General features: G+C 44.2%; 2 protein-coding genes across 6 annotated transcripts; one reads left to right on the top strand and one right to left on the bottom strand.

The window, feature by feature from the left end:
• Window positions 1–342: 342 nt before the first annotated feature.
• Window positions 343–6,957, bottom strand: TIGD7 (tigger transposable element derived 7). The gene is given in 3 exon segments (XM_017886339.1): window positions 343–1,684; window positions 1,686–4,206; window positions 6,864–6,957. Coding segments are annotated over 2 exon segments (1,647 nt in total). The 5' UTR covers window positions 2,831–4,206; window positions 6,864–6,957; the 3' UTR covers window positions 343–1,182.
• A 310-nt stretch (window positions 6,958–7,267) lies between these two features.
• ZNF75A (zinc finger protein 75A) lies at window positions 7,268–22,726 on the top strand. 5 transcript variants are annotated; one of them, XM_017886343.1, is made up of 8 exons: window positions 7,362–7,512; window positions 10,190–10,713; window positions 13,873–14,068; window positions 14,786–14,877; window positions 15,170–15,296; window positions 19,045–19,155; window positions 19,324–19,917; window positions 22,560–22,726. In XM_017886343.1, the coding sequence occupies exons 2-8, from the start codon at window positions 10,306–10,308 to the stop codon at window positions 22,583–22,585; spliced, it is 1,554 nt and encodes a 517-aa protein (XP_017741832.1). In that variant the 5' UTR covers window positions 7,362–7,512; window positions 10,190–10,305; the 3' UTR covers window positions 22,586–22,726. The 5 variants fall into 5 exon arrangements, 3 of the variants coding, with proteins under 3 accessions (XP_017741829.1, XP_017741832.1, XP_017741831.1); XM_017886340.1 differs by lacking the exon at window positions 22,560–22,726 and having other exon boundaries at window positions 7,268–7,512; window positions 19,324–20,699; XR_001888043.1 differs by lacking the exons at window positions 19,324–19,917; window positions 22,560–22,726 and adding an exon at window positions 16,886–17,012 and having other exon boundaries at window positions 7,339–7,512; window positions 19,045–19,130.
• The last annotated feature ends 305 nt before the right edge of the window (window positions 22,727–23,031 follow it).

Raw genomic sequence — 23,031 nt, 5'->3', positions numbered from 1 at the left:
CCCCTGGTGGAGTATTCAAAAACCATCAAATGTGAGGTTAAGAAATTTTAATGACCTAGGCCGGGCGCGGTCGCTCAAGCCTGTAATCCCAGCACTTTGGGAGGCCGAGACGGGCGGATCACGAGGTCAGGAGATCGAGACCATCCTGGCTAACACGGTGAAACCCCGTCTCTACTAAAAAAAATACAAAAAACTAGCCGTGCGAGGTGGCAGGCGCCTGTAGTCCCAGTTACTCGGGAGGCTGAGGCAGGAGAATGGCGTGAACCCAGGAGGCGGAGCTTGCAGTGAGCTGAGATCCGGCCACTGCACTCCAGCCTGGGCGACAGAGCGAGACTCCGTCTCAAAAAAAAAAAGAAATTTCAATGACCTAAGGGAAACTCGAAGAAATAGTGCAGCATGAACGATGGTTAAAAGCCTGAGATTTGGCATTAAATAGAATTTAAGTCTCATGTCTGCTATTTACTAGTTTATGTGACCTTTGTTACTTAATCTCTCTAAATCTGTTTCCTTATGTATTTGAAAAGGGAAGGCATTATTATGAAGACTAACATATATATACAATCCTATATACTCAATAAATGCTAACTTATTAACAAACCATAAAATATGTTAAGACAGTAAGAGGTAGGGTTTTATTTACAATGTAATCTGCCTATTTAAAAAATATATGGTATACACCAAAGTGCTGAGGATATCGTTAGTCAATAGAATTGAGTGCTTTTTATCTTTTTTATATATCCCTATAATCAGCATGTTACTTTCACAATAAGAGGAAAACAAACACTAAATAGGTAGTAACAGAGTTAAGAAAGCAGAGTGTGTTTTATCATTAAATTGAAAACCTAATCTATCCTTATCTTAAAGCTAACTAGAACTAGTCAGCACAGTTTCCTTGTGGTAGGCTATGATTACAAACTAATGCTTTTCGCAAAGGCATTCTACCTTAGATAATCTGGGACAATACTTCATTATTCAGATCCTTGTGTAAAATTTTAAAAAATGAATTTATGAAACAAATTTATTTAAATAAATTTAAAGAAACAAATGTGTTATTTTCAAATTGTAAATTTTATAACCATTATATAAATGGGCACTGATATACAAAATAATGTCAGTTGCTAAAACATGACAATTCACAGCAGGCCTACATCATATAATGGCAGAAATCTTTAAACACAAAATCTAATGATTAGAACCAGAAGTTGAAGGCCCACTGAAGGAGTCCTTAATATTACGAGGCCTAGGTTTCAAAAAGCTACCAGTTCTAGAATGGATTTTACTCTGGAACTGTTTCTTGACTATTTCTTGTTGCATCTCTTTCAGCGTGAAGTGGAATCTCTGAAACTCAGGTGTGGCATCAACAAAGTCAAGAAGGTAGTCCAAACTCTCTCTTACAGCAGATAATTTAAATTCAGCAGTCTGCTTCTCTGTTTCTCCTCCTTTTTGAACAACTTCCTTTATTATTTCACCTTTGGTTTTTAGGAGACAACCCTTTTGTTCATCTCCATTTAACCACACCCTATCATCATCCAACTTAGTTTCCAACTCTCCACATTTTTCAAGAATTTCTCTATAATCCCCATCTTCTAAGCCTTGAAAATCATATTCAGGTTCCTTTTTGTAAAGAAGATTTTCCCATGCATTTGCTATGGTTATTTGTTTTACTTCATCCCAACTTTTGCCCAGTTAAAATTGCACTTTTTATATTATAGATTTTAATTTTGGAAACTCCTTTATCTCCTTTCTCCTGCTCATCATCACTTTCTTCAAATATTACAAGACTCTCTTCAAGTTGCTTCCATCTATACAGTCGTTTGCAACTCAAGATCACACCTTGACTCATTGGCTGAATCAAGGTTGAAGTGTTATGGGGAAAGAACATACATTTTATTCGACCATCCTCACTGGTTAGTGATTCAGAGGAAGGATGAGCCGGGCAACTGTCCAGAAGTAGCAACGCCCTGATGTCCTCTTCATGAAATCTTAGAACATTAAGTTGAAAATGTCGGACCTCAGGAACAAAGTTTTGAAAAAACCATTCTGAAAACAATTCTCTGGTGAACCAAACATCTTTACTGGGTTTATATATCACAGGCAATGTACTTGTGTCCTCTTTCACACTTTTAGGCAGTTTTGATTTTCCAATAATGATTGACTTTAATTTATGAGTTCCATCTGCATTTGCACATAAAAGGGCAGACAACCTTTCTTTGTTTATTTTCTTCCCTGGTAGGCAGATATCCTTCCTACTTGCCTGATAATTTTCTGGCATTGACTTCCAAAAGAGGTCTGTTTCATCCCCACTGTATAGCTGAGCTAGACACAGTTTCTCCTCTTTGATAATCATGGACAGTTTTTGTCGAAATGGTTCAATGTTTTCAGAAACTGAACTTAGGACTTGTTCCCCACATCCTTTTCGGTTTCCAATTGCATGCCGATTTCGAAATCTAAAAAGCCAACCAGTGCTAGCTTTGAAATCTGTTCGCCCAAAACACTGTGCGAATCTCTCTGCAGCAGCCTGAAGCTCCACGCCTCTTACCGGAACACCAGCTGAGCGTTTCTGTTGGTACCACATGTAGACCGCATCATCTACATCACCATATTTGGCTCCGGTTGTCCTCTTTCTCTTCTCAGCCCCTACTAATGGCATGTCCTGCTTTAGTACAAAGTCTAGAATTAACTTCTTATTTTTTTTAATGTCATAAAATGTTGACTTACTGATTCCAAATTCATCCATTACACTTTTAAGTGATCGTCCAGCTTCAATTCTACTTAGAACCTTCATTTTCTCCTCCAGATTCAGTGTTGTATATTTCCCTCTCTTATTCATACTGAATTTAACTCTGAACAACCAACAGGAAAAAACAAAGGGAAAAGCCTTAATGAACTGGCAAAAAAAACCCCCACATTTTTAAAACAAAACAGCTCAAAGCCCCAGAAGGCATGGGCATTGTATTGGAGGATAATGGACTGAAGAGGATAACCATTGCTGAAGAGTTAAGTCTAGAGGTGGAGGTCTTACGTACTTAGAAAGCTGCCAGTTCCAAAGTCCTGCCTGGCTCTTGCTCCTGCAAGCCATGAGTGATCATTTTTCGGAATGCCACCTACTTCTCCTCTTTTGACAGATGTAACAGCCTCGGTCAGGAATGACAAGAATACCTGCATACTTTCCCTAACTCAATACAGGAAAAGGGACAATATCAAGAGAGGAGGGATTGAACAAGATGTGCTCACAAGGACCCAGGTGGAATAAGTTTCAATAAAAACTGATGCTTGAGAAGGGAGTGTGAAAGACCCAAAGGCAATGACAGAGTAATCTTGTGTGTAGCAGAGATGCAATGTGGCTTCTCCCCTTCCAAAAAGACCTGATTTTACCTCACTGTCAGAAAAGAGAATGGTGCTTATATTGCTTTGTATACAGTGCTCACTGGGCAGCAGTTCATCTATCTGGATAAGGGCTACAAGGACCCTGCCATTGGGATGTATGGAGAGTTGGAATTTAGGAACAGTTGTACCGAATCTTGAAGTGAAGAAGAAAGTAAGTAGTTTTTGTTGTATGTATGAATGAAATCCAACTTTTATTGCATTCAATATAGTATTCTCAAGCACCGTGCTTTAACTTGAGTGTCTCTTGTGTTTGCCAAGGTAATATATAAGTATGTAAATAATTCGTTAGTGGCACTTTACCATTCTCAGATCTTCTTTCTTGGGAACATCTGATGTATTCTCAAGTGCTATTTTTCACTGAAACTGTTCTCTGAGAACAAGTTTCAGAATCACAGTAATTCTTAGAGACGAGCCCAAAAGTTTTACAAATATTTCACCATAGTTAAAACATTTTAAAGATCTGTCCTTTCATTTGCTTTCCTAAATTTACATTGTAAGTAATTACTTTTATATTTGAGAGTTTGATTTCTCTTCAGTGTTTATTTTACTAAATTTGAACCAAGACTCAACTTTTCCACAGAAGAAATCTAAAAGGTTTCTCTGCTGCTGTTTCTGATTAATTGTTTCTTATAAATCCTGCTGGCAAACTCTTCTGTCCCTCTAGGCCCTCAAATACTCTTTTCGGGTCCTCCTGGTGCTCCCCAAAGCCATTCCAGGTCCTTAGAAATGTCTTAGTCTAGATTAATTTCCTGGTTCTCATTCCAGATACACAACCTCATGGGAAGAAACAAAAACTGCCACTTTTATCCACTCCAGGTGCTATGAAGAAAGAAAAGTATGTCAGAGAAATAAGGGAAATGGCTGGTATCTCAGTTATTCTTCCTCTTATTTAGGGCAGAATCTGGCCCATTCATTCCCCAACTACATAGAATTCTTTCTATCTCTCTTTTTTGAGACAGAGTCTTGCTCTGTCACCCAGGCTGGAGTGCGATGCCACTGTCTCAGCTCACTGCAACCTCCGCCTCCCGGTTTCAAACAATTCTCCTGCCTCAGCTTCCTGAGTAGCTGAGACTACAGGTGTGTGCCACCACACCCGGGTACTTTTTGTATTTTTTGGTAAAGACAGGGTTTCACTATGTTGGCCAGGCTGGTCTCGAACTCCTGAACTGGTGATCTGCCCGCCTCAGCCTCCCAAAGTTTTGGGATTACAAGCGTGAGCCACCACACCTAGCCCATAGAAATCTCTTGTCTCTCATCTAATAACCCAGAAGAGTCAGACTACTGGTTTTCCTCTAACATTCATTGCAAGAAATGCCAACTATGAGTGATGGAGCATGGAGAAGATTACAAGAGAATATGGTAGTAATTAGGGTGTGGAGCCAATGGCAGGCTAAGATCAAGCAACTTTCTAAATGAGGCAACTATAAGGCAATTAGTAAGTAATAACTCAGAGATAAATCTTGGTTTACTTCTTTCACTTGTAAGTGGAAAAATAAAGTATCTGCTAGCCAATAGCAGCACCATTAAATCCAGCCAGTCACCTAGCAAAAATATTTAGTTCACTATGGCAGTTGTGTGGGTGTCTCAGAATTAATGTATTTGCTTTCAATGCTTCTCAGCTGTACCGTCTTTTTTTTTTTTTTTTTTTTTTTTTTTTGAGATGGTGTCTGGCTCTGTCGCCCAGGCTGGAGTGCACTGGCGCAATCTCAGCTGACTGCAACCTCTGCCTCCAGGGTTAAAGCCATTCTCGTGCCTCAGCCTCCCAAGTAGCTGGGATTACAGGCATGCACCGCCATGCTCTGCTAATTTTTGTATTTTTAGTAGAGACAAGGTTTTGCCATGTTGGCCAGGCTGGGCTCGAACTCCTGACCTCAAGTGATCCACCCACACAGGCCTCCCAAAGAGCTGGGATTACAGGTGTGAGCCACTGTGCCCAGCTATGGTCATCATTTCTAAAACAGTGCCCAAGCAAGGGTAGGTGAATGAAACCAAAAGGAAAGGCTCAAGGAACATTTGTGGGCTTCAAAGGATAAGCCACTACGGCAGCAAACCTCACATAAGGAAAATCATCAGTGGCCCTCATTCACTATTCACAATTTGTGCCTTGCATGCCTCTTTTTCCCATGAATCCCTTTTCCATTTTCTTCTCCCTTTAACCAACTTCCTAACTATGTTATGAATCAGGCCTGTCAATGATATCCAAGGGCACTGCTTAGCACTGCTAGCAGAACTTCACTCATTCAACTTAATAAATTCTAATTATATATTCAGCATTGGGCCAGGTGATGAGAATCTTAATGCTGAGGGCGTTACTGTCCACTGGTTCTGACAGACTGAGAACAATACTTACTTCTGAAAAAATGAAGTCCCAACCTGGCTGAGATATTAGGAAATGAACCACTCAGACACATATTCAAGTGACTTAGGCAGATACTCATTATTAAATCTCTGTTTATCTTTCTCTCTCACTTAAAAAGGATCAAGATCTATGCCTAAGATGAGTTATATCCCATCCCATCCAAAAGCAAAAATAGCATAATCACCTGGCAATGGCCTCTCATCTTCATTCTCACCTTAAACTTACCTTAGATGAACTGCCCTAGAAACAAGCTCGGTCAAAAACGCTCAAATGGTGCTCCAGGATTTACTTTCTTAAATGCACTCTTCATTCGCATTCAAAGGACTCCAGTATAAGTTCTACATAAACTCATTTTCTAACTTTTAAAACTCTTCCTCTAAATGCAGCCCAACTCAGTAAAAACGTACTTAAGATCCCACACTCTAATAGTTTCCAGCTTCTAAAGCCTTTACTCCCACCCTTCCCTCTGCCTGGAATGTGTCTCCATTCCCTGCTGTGGACAAAATCCCTGTGGACAAAAGGTCTTTTATAATTTTCCCCAACCCCAAATCAACTTTGATTTTCTTGGAGTTCTCACAGAATTCAGTTTATGTCCTATTCTTACTTTGTGTTAGTGATATTCATGACATTGCCTCAGTCCTTTCAACAGACTGCTTAAGGACAAAGACGTCTTACTCAGCTCTGTAACATTGGCTACACATAGCTGACTTAATAAATAGTCCCTTGACTGGTATAGGCTGACGTTACAAAAACTGGTAATTCGGGAACCACTCATACTGGACTTATTAAATAATCCCTCAACTGGTACAGACTGATTAATTCAGAGATCACCGAACACCCAAAACACTCAGATTCTTCTTACTGTGATTCAGTAAATACGTGTGGAATGCCTGTCTTACCCAGGTGACTATGTTACGCGCTGCATGAGATACGAGATGAAAACAAGGTTCCCATTTTCCAGGGAAGAATACTGGAGTGGAAAACGCAGAGGATATCACAACAGGAGAGCTATTTCCGATTAGCCGCCGCCACTGCTGAGCTATGTGACCCTGAGCAAGGGTCGTTTCTCTGTCAAGGAGAGATAGAAAAAGTACCTATTTCACAGGTTCAAACCTACCTCACAAGAAAAAATAGTTGTGGGGAATGCGTCACGAGACCTAGAAAACGGTACAAAACCTTCGGGGGGCCGTTGTTTCTGAGCTAGCGAGTGGCCCGACCCGGACAAAATGCCTCTACGTCGAGGAGGCTACGACGAACCCAGCAACAGCTCGAGCACTGCCGGCCGGGCCGCGGGAAGCCCGACGACGCAGCGCGCGCAGCTGGGCGGCGACGCTTACCCGGCGAGGCTCCCGGGCCCCGACGGCCACACAGAACAGACGTGGCAGTGCGACGCCTCCCCCACTGGGGACACCAGACGGCGACAGCCACGCGGTAAGCCGGTGCAAGGCCCTCTAGGCTTCCGCGGGTCTGGAGACTCGGTGGCGTTAACCCTTCCCCACCTCCGGGGCCGGCAGCAGTTTCTCTGGCGATGGAGCAGGCCGCTCTCAGACGCCTATAGCCAGAGGGCGGGCCTGCGCGCGCCCTCGGAAAGCGTCACTTCCACTTCCGGCCGGCTCTCGGGCTCTGAGCCTGGATAGGGCAGCGGTAGGGCAGCACCGCGGTTGGACGGCGGTTGCGCGCCTCAGATCGGCAACCTTCCGCGCGGCGGCTTGGGTTTGAGCGTCAGAAAGCGAGGAGCGGCCTCCACGGAAGCCAGGCTGGCCGAGGTAACCGAGAAGCGGCTTCCCCCATGGCTTAAACCCTGAAGTCGCTGGAGCGGCGGCGGCCGCAGGGAGGCAGACATTTTCCGTAGGCGGCGGCCGCGGCGCTTCCGGGCCGCGCGGCTGGATCCTGAGGCGGTGCCACTGTCGGGCTCGAGAAAGCATTCTCTCCCTGCTTTTCGCAGCTATAGTCCAGAGGCGCGGCTGAAGCTTGCTGGGACATTGCCTGCTTGCCTAGTGCCCGGTGACACGCCTGTCGCAGACACAAGCTGTGGCGAATCCGAGTGCTGGCGGGCAGCAGTGCCTGCAGCTGCGCCCTCAGACCCTTTACCGCCTCCGCTGGCATTTCCGTGTCCGGCCGACGTTATGCGGTCGGTTGAGCCTCAGGGCTAGCAGCTTCTGCTGATGCTAAAACACAAAGTGTCTCTGTGCTTCCGGAGCCGGAGTGGGCAGCAGGGAGCTGGCCACTTCTTTGAATACCGGTGGCATCCTGGCCAGAATTTCGGTGCCGTTTCTGCTGGCTTACTTAAGGAAAAGTGAGGCTCACGGCTCTCCTCAGCCCCACTTAGGAGTCTAAATGACCTTTGGAGAAATGTAAAGTCAGTAAAAGTTTTACTTTCATCGTCACCAACTCCTATTGGAGTTCATATTTCGTAAACATCAGCGACAAAAAGAAAATACGACTTGATATTTTGTAAATAAAATATCCTTTCTTACAACGTGATATTTGGTAAACACAGACCAGCTGTGATTTTCTCCAGATCAAGTAAGCACACTTAAAAATTAGTATAGGCCGGGTGCGTTGGCTCGCGCCTGTAATCCCAGCAATTTGGGAGGCCGAGGTGGGTGGATCACGAGGTCAGGAATTCGAGACTAGCCTGGCCAAGATGGTGAAACCCTGTCTCTACTAAAAATACAAAAATTACCCGGGCATGGTGGCGCGTTCCTGAAATCCCAGCTACTTGGGAGGCTGAGGCAGGAGAATGACTTGAACCCGGGAGGTGGAAGTTGCAGTGAGCTGAGATCATGCCACTACACTCCAGCCTGGGTGACAGGGCGAGACTTCATCTCAAAAAAAAAAAAAAATTAATATGAATCATCTGCATGGCACCCTTTATGTGTCTTGCAAAGAAGAATGATGAGCATCTTGCTGCTTACTTGGGAGAGACATGGTCTGAAAATAGGTTACTTTTTTTACCTTCCTTCTGTAGTACCCCTTCCCCCCACTTTATCTGGGTTTCACTTGCCCGCTGTCAACTGCGGTACAAAAAGTATTAAATGCAAAACTCCAGAAATAAACAGTTCCTAAGTTTTAAATAACTTTTTTTTTTTTTTTTTTTTTTTGAGGTGGAGTCTCGCTTTGCTGCCCGGGCTGAAGTGCCCTGGCGCGGTCTCAGCTGACTGCAACCTCCGCCTCCCGGATTCACAGTTCTCCTGCCTCAGCCGGCTGGGTATCTGGGACTACAGGCACGCACCACCACACCTGGCTAATTTTTGTATTTTCAGTAGAGAAGGTTTCACCATGTTGGCCAGGCTGGTCTTGAAGTCCTGATCTCAGGTGATCCACCCACGTTGGGCCTCCCAAAGTGCTGGGATTGCAGGCATGAGTGACGGTGCCCCGCCAGTTTTAAGTAACTTATTACAGTGTTTTATTGTTAATCTCTTATTGTACCTCATTTATAAATTAAACTATCATAGCAATGTATACATAGAGAAAATAGTATAAGGCAGTTAGATGCTGTTGGGGGTTTTAGGTATTCACAGAATGTACTGGAACTTACCCCCCTTGGATAAGGGGGTACTACTGTATTTTGATCTCACTGTGTCAGCTCTTTTGCCAGTATTCCTACAATGGAAAATCTAAAATGTTGTTTTTTAAGGTGCCTTTATTTTTAGTTTTTAAATTAGGGAGACAAAGTCTTGCTCTAACTCCCAGGCTGGAGTGCATTGATGGGGTCATGGCTTACTGCAACCTTGAATTGCTAGGCTCACGTGACTCTCCCACCTCAGCCTCCTGAACTAGAACTACTAGTGTGCTCTACCATCCTGGCTATTTTTTTTTTTTTTTAAATTTTGTGTTTTGTAGAGACGGGGTCTTGCTATGTTGCTCAGGCTGGTCTGAAACTCCTGGCTCAAGTGATCCTCCCACCTCGGTCTCCAAAAGTGTTGGGAATACAGGCATGAGCCACTGCATCTGGCCTAAAATGTTTTTAAAGTGAAGGCTTCTGTCTTCATAAGAGGATGACGGGTCATAAAAGTTGTACTCCCCTTACTAAAGACAGACTGGAATGATCTGTTAAAATTTAAGAGAATCTCAGAATGTTTTCCTAATCTTGTTTTCTCCTATTCTTTTCTTATGGGGAAGATGGGATAGGAGGCACACCAGTTAAATCCTTGGAAAATCCCAAAATACCTTTCAGCCAGTGGGTGCCAATTTTCTTACCCACCAACCTTTCCTAAATTGTTTTGCTTTTTATAAAAAAGACAGTTGTCCACTGACATTTGTCTTTTTTGTGCTGTGCTTGAGCTGAATAATAGAAAAGGAGAAAAACAAAGGACCTGCTAGTTGATTTTGAAGGGAAGACAAGACATCTTTTCTGTTCTTTTTTCTCTCATAAGTAGCAAGTGATGAGGGTCATGTGAGTTTCTTATTGATACGTACTTTTTTTTTTCTTGTCTTTAGTGCTTTTAGGAAGAAGATCCTTTTATTGCTTTTGTACAAGACCAGACGGGATCTCATTTGTCAAACGTGGTACCAATTGGGTGTCTTAACACAGGAACAGAACTTCCTAGAGCAGAATGATGATGGTAGATCTGAAAGTGGCTGCGTACTTGGACCCTCAGATCAGGGCTTTGTGGGAGAGCAAGGAACCTGCAAGAGAGAGCTCCGGTCAGAGTGAAAAATCTCCTCAAATGGACAGTCTCGATCCTAACAGCTCTTGCTGGCACTTCCGGAACTTCACCTATGATGAAGCAGCTGGACCTCGTGAGGCTGTCAGCAAACTTCAAGAATTATGTCATCTATGGCTGCGGCCAGAGATCCACTCAAAAGAGCAGATACTGGAACTGCTGGTGCTAGAGCAGTTCCTGACTGTTCTGCCCAGGGAGACACAGACCCAGATGCAGAAGCACCATCCACAGAGCATTGAGGAGGCTGTGGCTCTGGTAGAACATTTGCAGAGGGAATCTGGTCAAACATGGAATGGGGTGAGAAGAAAGATTCCTGGCATGTACAGTGAAATAGGATGCAGGTGGATATAGTAGCGATGGTGGCAGTTAGTTGAGAAATTAGATGGATTAGGTCACTGTTTTTTTTTTTAGGACAGTTAAGGTGGGACTTGAAACTACAGACCCACAGAAAAGTTCACAGGTTTCAGAGATTGTGGCAGATACTTACCTGGTCTTAGAGAAAGAGAGTTGCTTTTGCCCTCTTTGGAGCCAGGGTGAATTGAGGGTGATGGGCCTAGTCTGGCTTGGCCAAGGATACAGGACTTAAGGACTTAGAAACAGAATAAAAGGTAATAGGCCGGGCGCGGTGGCTCAAGCCTGTAATCCCAGCACTTGGGGAGGCCGAGACGGGCGGATCACGAGGTCAGGAGATCGAGACCATCCTGGCTAACATGGTGAAACCCCGTCTCTACTAAAAAATACAAAAAACTAGCCGGGCGAGGTGGCGGGCGCCTGTAGTCCCAGCTACCCGGGAGGCTGAGGCAGGAGAATGGCGTGAACCCGGGAGGCGGAGCTTGCAGTGAGCTGAGATCCGGCCACTGCACTCCAGCCTGGGCGACAGAGCGAGACTCCGTCTCAAAAAAAAAAAAAAAAAAAAAAAAAAAGAATAAAAGGTAATAAAGAGTCAGGGAGGCCGGGTGCAATGGCTCACATCTATAATCCCAGCACTTTGGGAGGCTGAGGCGGGTGGATCACCTGAGGTCAGGAGATCAAGACCAGCCTGGACAACGTGGTGGAACCCTCTCTCTACAGAAATAAACAAATTAGCTGCGCATGATGACAGGTGCCGGTAATCTCAGCTATCCTGGAGGCTGAGGAGGAAGAATCATTTGAACCTGGGAGGTTGCAGTGAGCCGAGATCACGCCATTGCACTCCAGCCTGGGTGACACAGCAAGACTTCATCTCACAAAAAAAAAAAGGGGGCCGGGCACAGTGGCTCACACCTGTAATTCCAGCACTTTGAGAGGCCGAGGCAGGCAGATCCCCTGAGCCCAGCCTGGGCAACGTGGTGAAACCCCGTCTCTACAAAAACCATCAAAATTAGCCAGGCATGGTGGCACACACCTGTGGTCCCAGTTACTTGGGAGGCTGAGTTAGGAGAATCACCTGAGCCCAGGAGGTGGCGGTTGCAGTGAGCTGAGATCGCACCACTGCACTCCCTTGGGTGACAGAGTGAGACCCTGTCTTAAAAAAAAAAAGGGCAGATCCCCAAGGAGAACACAGGAAAACAAGGACATTTAAAGAAAAGGAGAAATTGCCAGGTTCGGTGGCTCATGCCTATATTTTGAACACTTTAGGGGTCAAGGTGGGAGGATCGCTTGAGACCAGTCTTGGGAACATAGTGTGACCTTGTTGCTATGAAAAAAAAAAGAAAAGAAGCCAGGCTAATGGTACATGCCTGTAGTCCCAGTTTCACAGGAGGCTGAGGTGAGAGGATTGCTTGACCCAGAAGTTTGAGGCTGCAGTGAGTTGTTATTGCAGCATTGTACTCTGGCCTGGGCAACAGAGTGAGACCTTGTCTCTTAAAAAAAAATGTTTTAGGCCGGGCATGGAGGCTCACATCTATAATCCCAGCACTTTGGGAGGCTGAGGCAGATGGATCACAAGGTCAGGAGTTTGAAACCAGCCTGACTAACATGCTGAAACCCCGTTTCTACAAAAATTACATAAACTAGCTGGGTGTGGTGGCATGTGCCTGTAATGCCAGCTACTCAGAAGGCTGAGGCAGGAAAATGGCTTGAACCCAGGACGCAGAGGTTGCAGTGAGCAGAGATCGCACCACTGCATTTCAGCCTGGGCAACTGAGCGAGACTCCATCTCAAAAAAAAATGTTTTTAAATATTAGGAAAAATCCAGCCTGGGCAACATGGTGAAGCTCTGTTTCTACAAAAAATACAAAAATTAGCTGGGCGTGGTGTCGTGTGCCTGTAGTCCCAGCTACTTGGGAGGCTGAGGTGGGAGACTGCAGTGAGCCATGACTGCATGGCTGTACCCCAGTCTGGGTGACAGAGTGAGACCCTGTCTCAAAAAAAAAAAAAAAAGAAAAATAACCAGGGGAAGACTGCAAAAGAAAAGAAAACATAGAAAAAAGGGAAACCAAGATTTGGAAAAAAGAAAAATCCGAACAGAATAGCCAAGGAGAAGAAATGCACTGATGGGTAATGTCCTCCCTAAAGTAGATGAAAGCCTCTACTGCCTTCCCTTAATGGTTGTTCCTTGGCTCTGCTGACAAGTAGGGAGCCAGGGTATGACCTTGGTGGGTGGCGACACATCTGCTGACCTCAGGTCTGCTGGGAAGAATACAGGGCAGGACCTATGTTCGGTGTCAAAATCATCTGGAGGTAGGTTGGAGCCACTCTCCCCTTTTTTCTCCATTCTGTCCCAATTCTCTGAAAACCTGTGGCTATAGGGATAATCAGGCTGACAGGAAAACTTTTAAATTCATTTCTTTGAATTTTAGTGAACAGTAGAAGATAGAAAACCACAATTGTGGGTTTGAAGTCAAGAGAAAAGGCCTGACAAGACAGCATTAGAATGAGTGGCCTGCCCGGCCGGGCACAATGACTCACACCTGTAATCCCAGCACTTTTGGGAGGCCGAGGTGGGCAGATCACCTGAGGTCGGGAGTTCAAGAGCAGTTTGACCAATATGGAGAAACCCATCTCTACTAAAAATGCAAAAATTAGCTGGGCACGGTGGTGCATACCTGTAATCCCAGCTACTCGGAAAGCTGAGGCAGGAGAATCACTTGAACCTAGGAGGCAGAGGTTGTAGTGAGCCGAAATTATGCCACTGCCCTCCAGCCTGGGCAACGAGCAAAACTCATCACAAAACAAAAAAAAGATGAGTGGCCTGCCCAACCCTGCCAGTGGCCTGACCTAGACCATATACAGAGGAGTAGAAGCTGCTGTGTTGAAGGGCTGGCAGGAACCGCGGTTTGTTTCCTTTTACCCTAGTTTTCTCATATTTGTGTATAGACATTTGTGGAACATTGGTGGCCCAGTATCTTTAAGCCTTTGTCATTTTTTTTAGTGTCTTATACTACTGACAATGTGGGCTGTATACCTGTTGCTCTGCTTCCATCCCCACAAACCAAAAGTAAGTTCTGTAGTAACAAGGATGGGAATTATTTCTAGGTTGCAGTCCATGAGCTGGGAAAGGAGGCATTGCTCTTGGGAGAAACAGCAGAGGCCTCAAGTTTCAGGCTGAAGCCAGCAGAGTCCCAACCAGTGGACGTATCCCAAGATGAAGAATTTTGGAATACATACCAGGGTCTGCAAGAACAGCTCAGCAGGAATACTCATAAAGAGACTGAGCCCGTGTATGAGAGGGGTAAGGAGCTTCATGATAATTTCCTTCTGGGAGCTGTGATAATAGCTTATTCACCCAAAATGTCATGGGCATTTTTTGAATACCGTGCTCTGTGGATTTGTAAAACCAGCTTTGATAGCAGCTATGGTGTCCTTCCAGACAGCAGTAGAAATGCCAGCTGTGGATGAAAGTGGGAGTTGGCCTAGGGAACAGAAATAGCTAAACCACAGAACTCTTCTTGGTAATAATAGCATGAACTCTGTTCCTTAGAAAAGTGGAGAGGAAGGAAAGAAATGGAGTGGGAAGGCTTGGGGGTCACCTCATCCTCATAAAATACAGAAGGAATTGGGATCAGATGGGCTATTAGTGGCAGAATGTGAAAACAATTGTGTACCAGGAAAAACAATAAAAGACAAACTTCATCTCCTTCCGTACTGTGGAGTCCCTTAGTACTTCATTTTAAGATATCAAATTTTGGCCTAACTCAGAAAAATGAGAGGAAAAGGGATTTCCCTTTTATTTCTCTGATGAAGACTGAGGAAATGGTTAATTGGAGAACTGGTTCTAGGGGCTGGTGGACATTTGGTTCTTACTTATGAAGAGACTGCTTCAGGCATCACACGCACCACACATGTGTAAAGGTGTCCTATCTGTACTTAAGTCAGGATCAGTATTTTAGAAATGAGCTCAGGATTTTATGGATAAAAGAGATTACTTCTGGCTCTTTTCCCCCCACAGCTGTGCCTACTCAACAGATTATAGCCTTTCCTGAGCAAACACACACCAAAGACTGGACAGTGACACCTGAGCACATCTTGCCTGAGTCCCAGGTGAGCTGTGCTTTCCAGCTGTTTAGGGCTATCTTTCTCTGCTACACACGATTCATACTGTCCAGGAGGGGTTCAGAGGTGTGTTAGTCCCGGGTGTTCTCTGGGCAACTGGGTACCTTCCAGGCTGTGGGCTGACCCCTTGGCTCCTTTTTTTTCTGCCTTCTCATTTAAAAAAAAAAACATGTTCTGTTAATTCCTTTATCACCTGGCCTGCCATGCAGTTCACAGTCAGGTGGCTAGGCTGCTTCTGTATAGTGGCAGGTTCTGAGCTGAAGTCCATTCTCTTCTTTAGAGCTTGTTGACATTTGAAGAAGTGGCCATGTATTTTTCCCAGGAAGAATGGGAGTTATTGGATCCCACTCAGAAGGCCCTCTACAATGATGTAATGCAGGAAAACTATGAGACTGTCATCTCTCTAGGTAAAGATTTTCCCTTCCCTTTATGTAGTTGAGTACTCTATTCTTGGCTTACTGAGAAGGAACCCCAGTGAGGGGTGTCTGACTGTTCCAGGAGCTGGTTCATTCCCAACTAAATGGTGTAGGGGAGGGTGTAGGTAGTGTATCTAGATCACCTGGGGAGCTTTTTCCAAATGTACGTGCTGATTGCTTATCCCACATGGAGTTCTTAATCCCTTCCCTCTCTCTTCCACCAAACTTCCTCTTCCATGTCTTTCTTATCTCAGTAAGGGGCACAACCATTATCCAGTTGCTCAAGGCATACAAAGTAACAGTCCTCCTTTGTTCTGATCTTGTCATCATACCCCACTGTTAATTCATTAGCAAGTTTTCTTAGCTTTACTTTGACATATCCTGACTCCAACCATGTCTCAGCTTCTTGCACTGTTAGCATCCTGGTGTAAGCCAGTGTCATCTTGAACCAGGCGTACATGAGTGAGTAGCTTTTTAACAGGTGCCCCTGCATCTCCTTGTGCCTTTACACAGTCTGTTTTCTATACAGAAGCTAGATTGATCTTTTAAAAACCTAATCAGATCATGACATTTCCTTGCCTCAAGAGCTTGTGGTCACTTACATTCAGAAAAAAAAAAGTCTGATATTACCAGGGCTCCAGAACACTCTGCAGTCTGGTTCCTGCTCACCTGTCTCCCCTCATCTGCTACTCAAGCCCTTGCTCAGTCCTTATCAGCCACTTAGCTGATCTCCTTGCTGTTAGTTGAATTTGTCAAGTTCATATTTACCCTCTTGTTTAATTTTATTTGGCACACTGGGCTTCCTGAGTACTTCATTTTCAAATTGAGTACTTCTAAGTTTTGCTCAACTCAGAAAAATTTATATCATGCAAGGGGAAAAAAAAACCATATATATATATACATATCTCTTTTTATTAACTTTTCTCATGAAAACCGAGGATAATCATCTGGGGAACCGGTTCTGGGGGGGGTAGACACTTGGTTCTAATTTACAAAGAACCAAGTGGTTACCATATATACCCTTAAAAAGGTGTCCTGTCTTTCCAGAAAGAATCAGGATCTTCTGTATTTTAGAAATGAGCTACGGATGTTCATAGAAACAAGAGAAATGCCCTCTGGCTCTTTTCCACCCACAGCCTTGCCTGCTCAACAGATTTTAGTCTTTCCTGAGCAGACAAACACCAAAGACTGGACAGTGGCACCTGAGCTCCTCTTGTCTCAATCCCAGGTGAACTGTGCTTTCCAGCAGTGTAGGGCTACCTGAGCATGACCTTATCTGCCTTTCCCTGCTGCCCAAGACCCATACTGCCCAGCATGTGCCCTGAGGCATGTTAGCCCCAGAGGTTCTACCCTGGACAATTAGGCTTGGCCCAGAGGGAACTGGGTACCTCCTAGGCTGTTTGCTGACCCCTTGGCTCCTTTTTTCTACCTTCTCCCCTGCCTTTATTTTTATTTTTATTTTTTTCCTCCTTAAATCGTGTTGTTAATTTCTGTAGCGCCTGGCCTACCATGCAGTTCATACCCAGTTAGGCTGCTTCTGCAGTGGCAGGTTCGGAGCTGAAGTCCATTCTCTTCTTTAGAACTTGTTGACATTTGAAGAAGTGGCCATATATTTTCCCCAGGAAGAATGGGAGTTACTGGAATACACTCAGAAGGCCCTCTACAATGATGTAATGCAGGAAAACTATGAGACTGTCATCTCTCTAGGTAAAGATTCTCCCTTCTTTTTATGTAGAAGTTGAGTAATCTGTTCCCAGCTTACTGAGAATGAACCTCTGTGAGAGGGTCTCACTGTTCCAGGAGCTGGTTGATTCTCAACTAGACAGTAGGGGAGGGTGTAGGTAGTGTATCCAGATCACCTGGGGAGTTTTTTCCAAATGGACATGCTCATTCCTTATCCTATGTGGAGATCTTGATCCCTTCCCTCCCTTTCCCCAAACCTTCTCCATCATGTTTTTCCCATCTCAGTAAGGGGCACCACCATTATCCAGTTGCTCAGGGCGAACAAAGTACTGTCATCTTTTTTTTTTTTTTTTTTTTTTTTGAGACTGAGGCTTGCTCTGTCACCCAGGCTGGAGTGCAGTGGCGCCATCTCAGCTCACTGCAAGCTCTGCCTCCCAGGTTCACGCCGTTCTCCTGACTCAGCCTCCTGAGTAGCTGGGACTACAGGTGCCCGCCACCATGCCCAACTAATATTTTTTGTATTTTTTTAGTAGAGTCGGGGTTTCACCATGTTAACCAGGATGGTATCAATCTTCTGACCTTGTGATCTGCCTGCCTTGGCCTCCCAAAGTGCTGTGATTACAGGCGTGAGCCACCGTGCCCAGCTAGTACTGTCATCTTTTACCCTGATCTTGCCATCATCCCCCACTGTTAATTCATTAGCAAGTTTTCTTAACTCTACTTTGACATATCCTGACTGCAACCATGTTTCAGCTCCTTGCACTGCCAGCATCCTGATCTTAGCCAGTGTCATCTTGAAGCAGGTCAATGTCAGTAGCTTTCTAACAGGTCCCCCGCCTCCTCTCTTGTCCTCCCACAGTCTGTTTTCTACACAGAACCCTGATAGATTTTTTGAAAACATAATCAGATGGTTGCGTTTCCTTGCTTCAGAAGGCTGTGGTTACTTCTTACCATATGTGGAGAAAAATCTAAACTTCTTACCAAGGCCTCAGGACCCTCCATGGTCTGGTTGCTATGGACTTCTTTGCACATGTGTCCTGCTACTGGTGCGCTTGTGCACTCAGTCCTCTTTAGCCACACTGGTCATCTTTCTGTTACTTGAACTCGCCAGGCCCATTTCTAGTTTTCCTTTGCCTTGCATACTTTTCTGCCATGCGGCAAAACTCACTTTTAGGTTTCTGCTCAAGTATTACTTTCTCAAAGAGGTGTCCCACAGGACCTTATCTAAAATAGCTTCCCAGGAGCAGAATCTTAAATACTCTACCATGATTTAGTTTTCTTTAAAACATTTATCACTCCCTGACATTATTTTGTTTATTGATTGATTGTGCCACCCCTATACTGTAATGTAAAGTCCATGAAATCAGGGGTCTTCTTCACTGCTATATCCCTAGCCCTCGAGCAGTGCCTAACACACCACGGGCACTCAATACATGTTTGTTGAATGAATGAGTGACAGTTTCATACCTTGCAATCTGTAATTAGAGAAATTTCACAAAGTGATTTTGGTCTATTTCTTGTACCTGCATATGAACCAGTAATCTATAGGAATGGTAGAAATCTATCCTAGCTGAGGGCCTGTGGCTAAAGAATAAAGGCTAAATAAAAAGTAACTGTAATTATAATAGTAATCACTCGTGCTTATGATACTCAAGTCAGTGTCCTTCGCATTGGCTCTGCCATACCTGGTCTTATCCAGGCTGAGTGCTTCTAAAGAGTTAATAAGACCAGCTTATATTCCCTGCAACTTCTGGAGCTTGGTTCCCCCTTGGTTGGATATAGGGTATTGATGGCAAAAGAGGGAGAATGTGTACTGGATTCCCATTCCCTATATCCTTTTCATTGATCTACCATAGGTTTATTAGTCTCTGTTTTGCATAGCTACCTATAAATATAGCACAGTATAAACATGATACTGGAACTTGGAGTCTATCCATTTAACCATTTGGAGTAACAAATTGTAAAATGTCTTTGGTCATCCTGAAACAGTCTGGGATTAGTGGACCAGTTCACTGTTAAGTTACCAGTCCTTGACCTCATTTTGTCCATTTGACAGCATTGTTTGTGCTCCCCAAACCTAAAGTGATCTCCTGTCTAGAGCAAGGGGAAGAGCCATGGGTTCAAGTATCCCCGGAGTTTAAGGATAGTGCCGGAAAATCTCCTACAGGTAAATATACCATGGGAAGTGGAGAAATGTGCCTTGATACGCACTTTTGCAAGGGCTTAACATTTTAAGCTTTTGTTCCTTTTTTTAAAAAATCATTGAATTTTTCTTTTTATTCCTGTGATTTTCTTGTTCTGGGATACAGATGGGTGATTATGTTTATTCCAACAGGGTTAAAGCTCAAAAATGACACTGAAAATCATCAGCCTGTATCTCTTTCTGACTTAGAAATACAAGCATCAACAGACATCATATCAAAAAAGGCCAAAGTAAAAGTTCCCCAGAAAACAGCAGGCAAAGAAAATCATTTTGATGTGCACAGAGTGGGGAAATGGCCCCAAGATTTTCCAGTGAAGAAAAGAAAGAAACTTTCAACCTGGAAACAAGAGCTGCTCAAACTTATGGATCGTCACAAGAAGGATTGTGCAAGAGAGAAGCCTTTTAAATGTCAGGAATGTGGGAAAACCTTCAGAGTTAGCTCTGACCTGATTAAGCACCAAAGAATTCACACTGAAGAGAAACCCTATAAATGTCAACAGTGTGATAAGAGGTTTAGATGGAGTTCAGATCTTAATAAGCACTTAACAACACACCAAGGAATAAAACCATATAAATGTTCATGGTGTGGGAAAAGCTTCAGTCAAAATACAAATTTACATACACACCAAAGAACTCATACAGGAGAAAAGCCCTTCACATGTCATGAATGTGGAAAAAAATTCAGTCAGAACTCCCACCTTATTAAACACCGGAGAACCCACACAGGTGAGCAGCCATATACTTGCAGCATATGCAGGAGAAATTTCAGCAGGCGGTCAAGCCTTCTTAGACACCAGAAACTCCACCTGTGAAGAGAAGCTTGTCCAGTGTCATTCTGAAGACGTTCACTAAATGGAGCTTGACACTAAAATTTATGTAAAACAAAAATCACAAACCTTGAAAAATTTTACATCAGAAAATGGGGGGGATAAACATATGTTTCACAGAAAATAATCAAGACTTGGTCTGCAGCCACTCAGTAGTTTTCTGTGGTCACAGAAGTAAACATTGTTCGTTTTGCATTGATCTCTCCAGTCATTCTTGAACACATCCAGTAGGTACATTTGCAGCGTGGTCTTCCAAAACAAAAAGCAATAACATGCATGTTTAATTGCATACCATTCTCTTCACAGTAGCAGGCTTACCAATTTCAATAGTCTCATGAGGCAGAAATGAATTACAATATAAAGTGTTCCAAGAATGAAATTGGATTTTCTTTCTTTAGTCATTGGACATGGTTTGCAAAGTTGAACATCATTTGAGTTCCTTCTTGAACATTTTGGCAACTTCTGCTCTTGGATCCTGTTATCACAGTGATGAAATCATGTTAACTTAACCACTAGGGAATCTTCAGATGAACTATTAATGCATTAACTTATGTCTCTCTCATTGGTGATGTTGGGAAAACAGAAAACATCTCTAGTGGAATCTTGGGTAAACGGGTTGGAATTTGTAGCCATGGAACATAAGATGTAAAGAATTTTCTGCAATAAAAGAAACTAGACTTGCAATGTCAGTAGGATAAAGCAGGTATAAAAATTCGTACTTGCCCAAGGCCTGAAAGAAAATTAGTGGGAATTAAGATCAACTCAGAATTTTGTTTATTTATTTACTTTTTAATTGGTTTTTCTTTGTTATTAAGAATGAGAGACTTGGCCAGGCACGGTGGCTCACGCCTGTAATCCCAGCACTTTGGGAGGCCGAGGTGGGCGGATCACGAGGTCAGGAGATCGAGACCATCCTTACTAATATGGTGAAACCCTGTCTCTACTAAAAATACAAAAAATTACCCGGGATAGTGGTGGGCGCCTGTAGTCCCAGCTACTTGGGAGGCTGAGGCAGGAGAATGGCATGAACCCGGGAGGCGGCGCTTGCAGTGAGCCGAGATCGCACCACTGCACTCCAGCCTGGGTGACCGCGTGAGACTCCGTCTCAAAAAAAAAAAAAAAAAAAGACAACGTTTGTATGGGAGTTGGAGTGTGTGTGCTGCAGACAGGATCCTGTGGCTCATTTGGCATGGAGACCTGGACATCTAGTCAGGAGGAGATGGTTCCCTAAATAAAGCGTTTGGGAACTGGTGCTGAGTGTTGGGCGAGGATAAGCAAATCCACATCCATGTTGTTTTGTCCTACACTGTAAGCTCTACCTGTCTTTGTTCTTTCCAGCACAGCATTTAACAGCAGCCTCAGGTGATAAATTTGATGGATTGCCAAAAGTCTGTATAGCCTATGGATTTTCTTATAACTTGCTTATTTAGCTACAGCAGTGACTCAGGTGCATTCCTTTTAGAGCTCTTAGGTATATCAGGAAAGGGGTTAAATGACCTCTTCCAAACTGCTTATTTATTTATTTATTTTGAGACAGAGTTTTGCTCTTGTCACCCAGGCTGGAGTGCAATGGTGTGATCTCAGCTCATTGCATCCTCCGCCTCCCAGATTCAAGCGATTCTCCTGCCTCAGCCTCCAGAGTAGCTGGGATTACAGGCGCCTACCACCACGCCTGGCTAATTTTTTGTATTTTTAGTGGAGACGGGGTTTCACCATGTTGAGCAGGCTGTTCTTGAACTCCTGACCTCAAACGCCCACCTCGGCCTCCCAAAGTGCTGGAATTACATGCATGAGCCACCATGCCCAGCCTATACTAATTATTGTTTCTTAAGTACAGCCGACTCTGGAGCTCTGGTCTGCATAGCTCTTACCCAGCACATTCTTTTTTTTTTTTTTTTGAGACAGAGTCTCGCTCTGTCGCCCAGGCTGGAGTGCAGTGGCTGGATCTCAGCTCACTGCAAGCTCTGCCTCCCGGGTTCACGCCATTCTCCTGCTTCAGCCAGCTTCCCGAGTAGATGGGACTACAGGCGCCCGCCACCTCGTCCGGCTAGTTTTTTGTATTTTTTAGTAGAGACGGCGTTTCACCGTGTTAGCCAGGGTGATCTCGATCTCCTGACCTCGTGATCCGCCCGTCTTGGCCTCCCAAATTACTGGGATTACAGGCTTGAGCCACCACGCCCGGCCCCCAGCACATTCTTAACCTAAGACCTCCAGGATTCTGTTTCTTTTCCCAGATCATGTGTGGCTTGCTTTCTGGCACTGCATTCATTCATTCTGGTCAATTTAATGAAGGCCTATGATGTGCCAGGCACTGTCCTATACTCTGAGGACACAGGAGTGGCCAAGAGACAAAATTACATCCCCTCATGGAACTTGTAGTGAACAGTAAAAATAATGGTTTTGCTTTCCTGCTCCTTGCACTAAGACGAGGTTATGAAATAGTTTTGGTCAATGAGTTGTGAGTAGAAGCACCCTCACTTCTGGCTGAAGCTTTTCTTTTTTTTTCTTCTTCTTTTTTTTTTTTTTTTTTGCTGGTACAAGACCAGTGCTCTCCTTTCCTGCCTTAATCATGGAACCACATACAGAGAGAGGAGCCATGAAATCAAAGCAGTCCAGAACACTGAGCCACTGCATGGAGGGCGGCTATTCCCGAGAGTCTCCAGACTGATAACGGACTTTGTGAGAACAAGAAATAAACATTTGTTCTGTTAAACCACTGAGACATTGGTGGTGTGTGTTTCTGTAGCATAACCTGGCCTATCTTTTTCTTTTTTCTTTTTTTTTGAGACGGAGTTTTGCTCTGTTGTCCAGGCTGGAGTGCAGTGGCGCAATCTTGCCTCTCTGCAAGCTCTGCCTCCTGGGTTCATGCCATTCTCCTGCCTCAGCCTCCCGAGTAGCTGGGACTACAGGTGCCCGCCACCACGCCTGGCTAATTTTTTTTATTTTAATAGAGACGGGGTTTCACCTTGTTAGCCAGGATGGTCTCCATCTCCTGACCTCGTGATCTGCCCCC

The sequence above is a fragment of the Rhinopithecus bieti genome, unplaced genomic scaffold (genome assembly GCF_001698545.2).
Source record: "Rhinopithecus bieti isolate Rb0 unplaced genomic scaffold, ASM169854v2 scaffold_13704, whole genome shotgun sequence".
In the NCBI taxonomy this organism is placed as follows: domain Eukaryota; kingdom Metazoa; phylum Chordata; class Mammalia; order Primates; family Cercopithecidae; genus Rhinopithecus; species Rhinopithecus bieti.
Note: the sequence above shows the minus strand (reverse complement) of the source record. Positions and strands in the feature narration are given on the sequence as shown.

Bases quoted from the DNA above. Each gene is read 5' to 3' on its own strand.
- ZNF75A (XM_017886340.1), top strand. From the start codon at position 10,306: ATGATGATGGTAGATCTGAAAGTGGCTGCGTACTTGGACCCTCAGATC. The intron at 14,069-14,785 runs GTAAGGAGCTTC...TTCCCCCCACAG, and splicing joins TGAGCCCGTGTATGAGAGGG to CTGTGCCTACTCAACAGATT. The intron at 14,878-15,169 runs GTGAGCTGTGCT...TCTCTTCTTTAG, and splicing joins ACATCTTGCCTGAGTCCCAG to AGCTTGTTGACATTTGAAGA.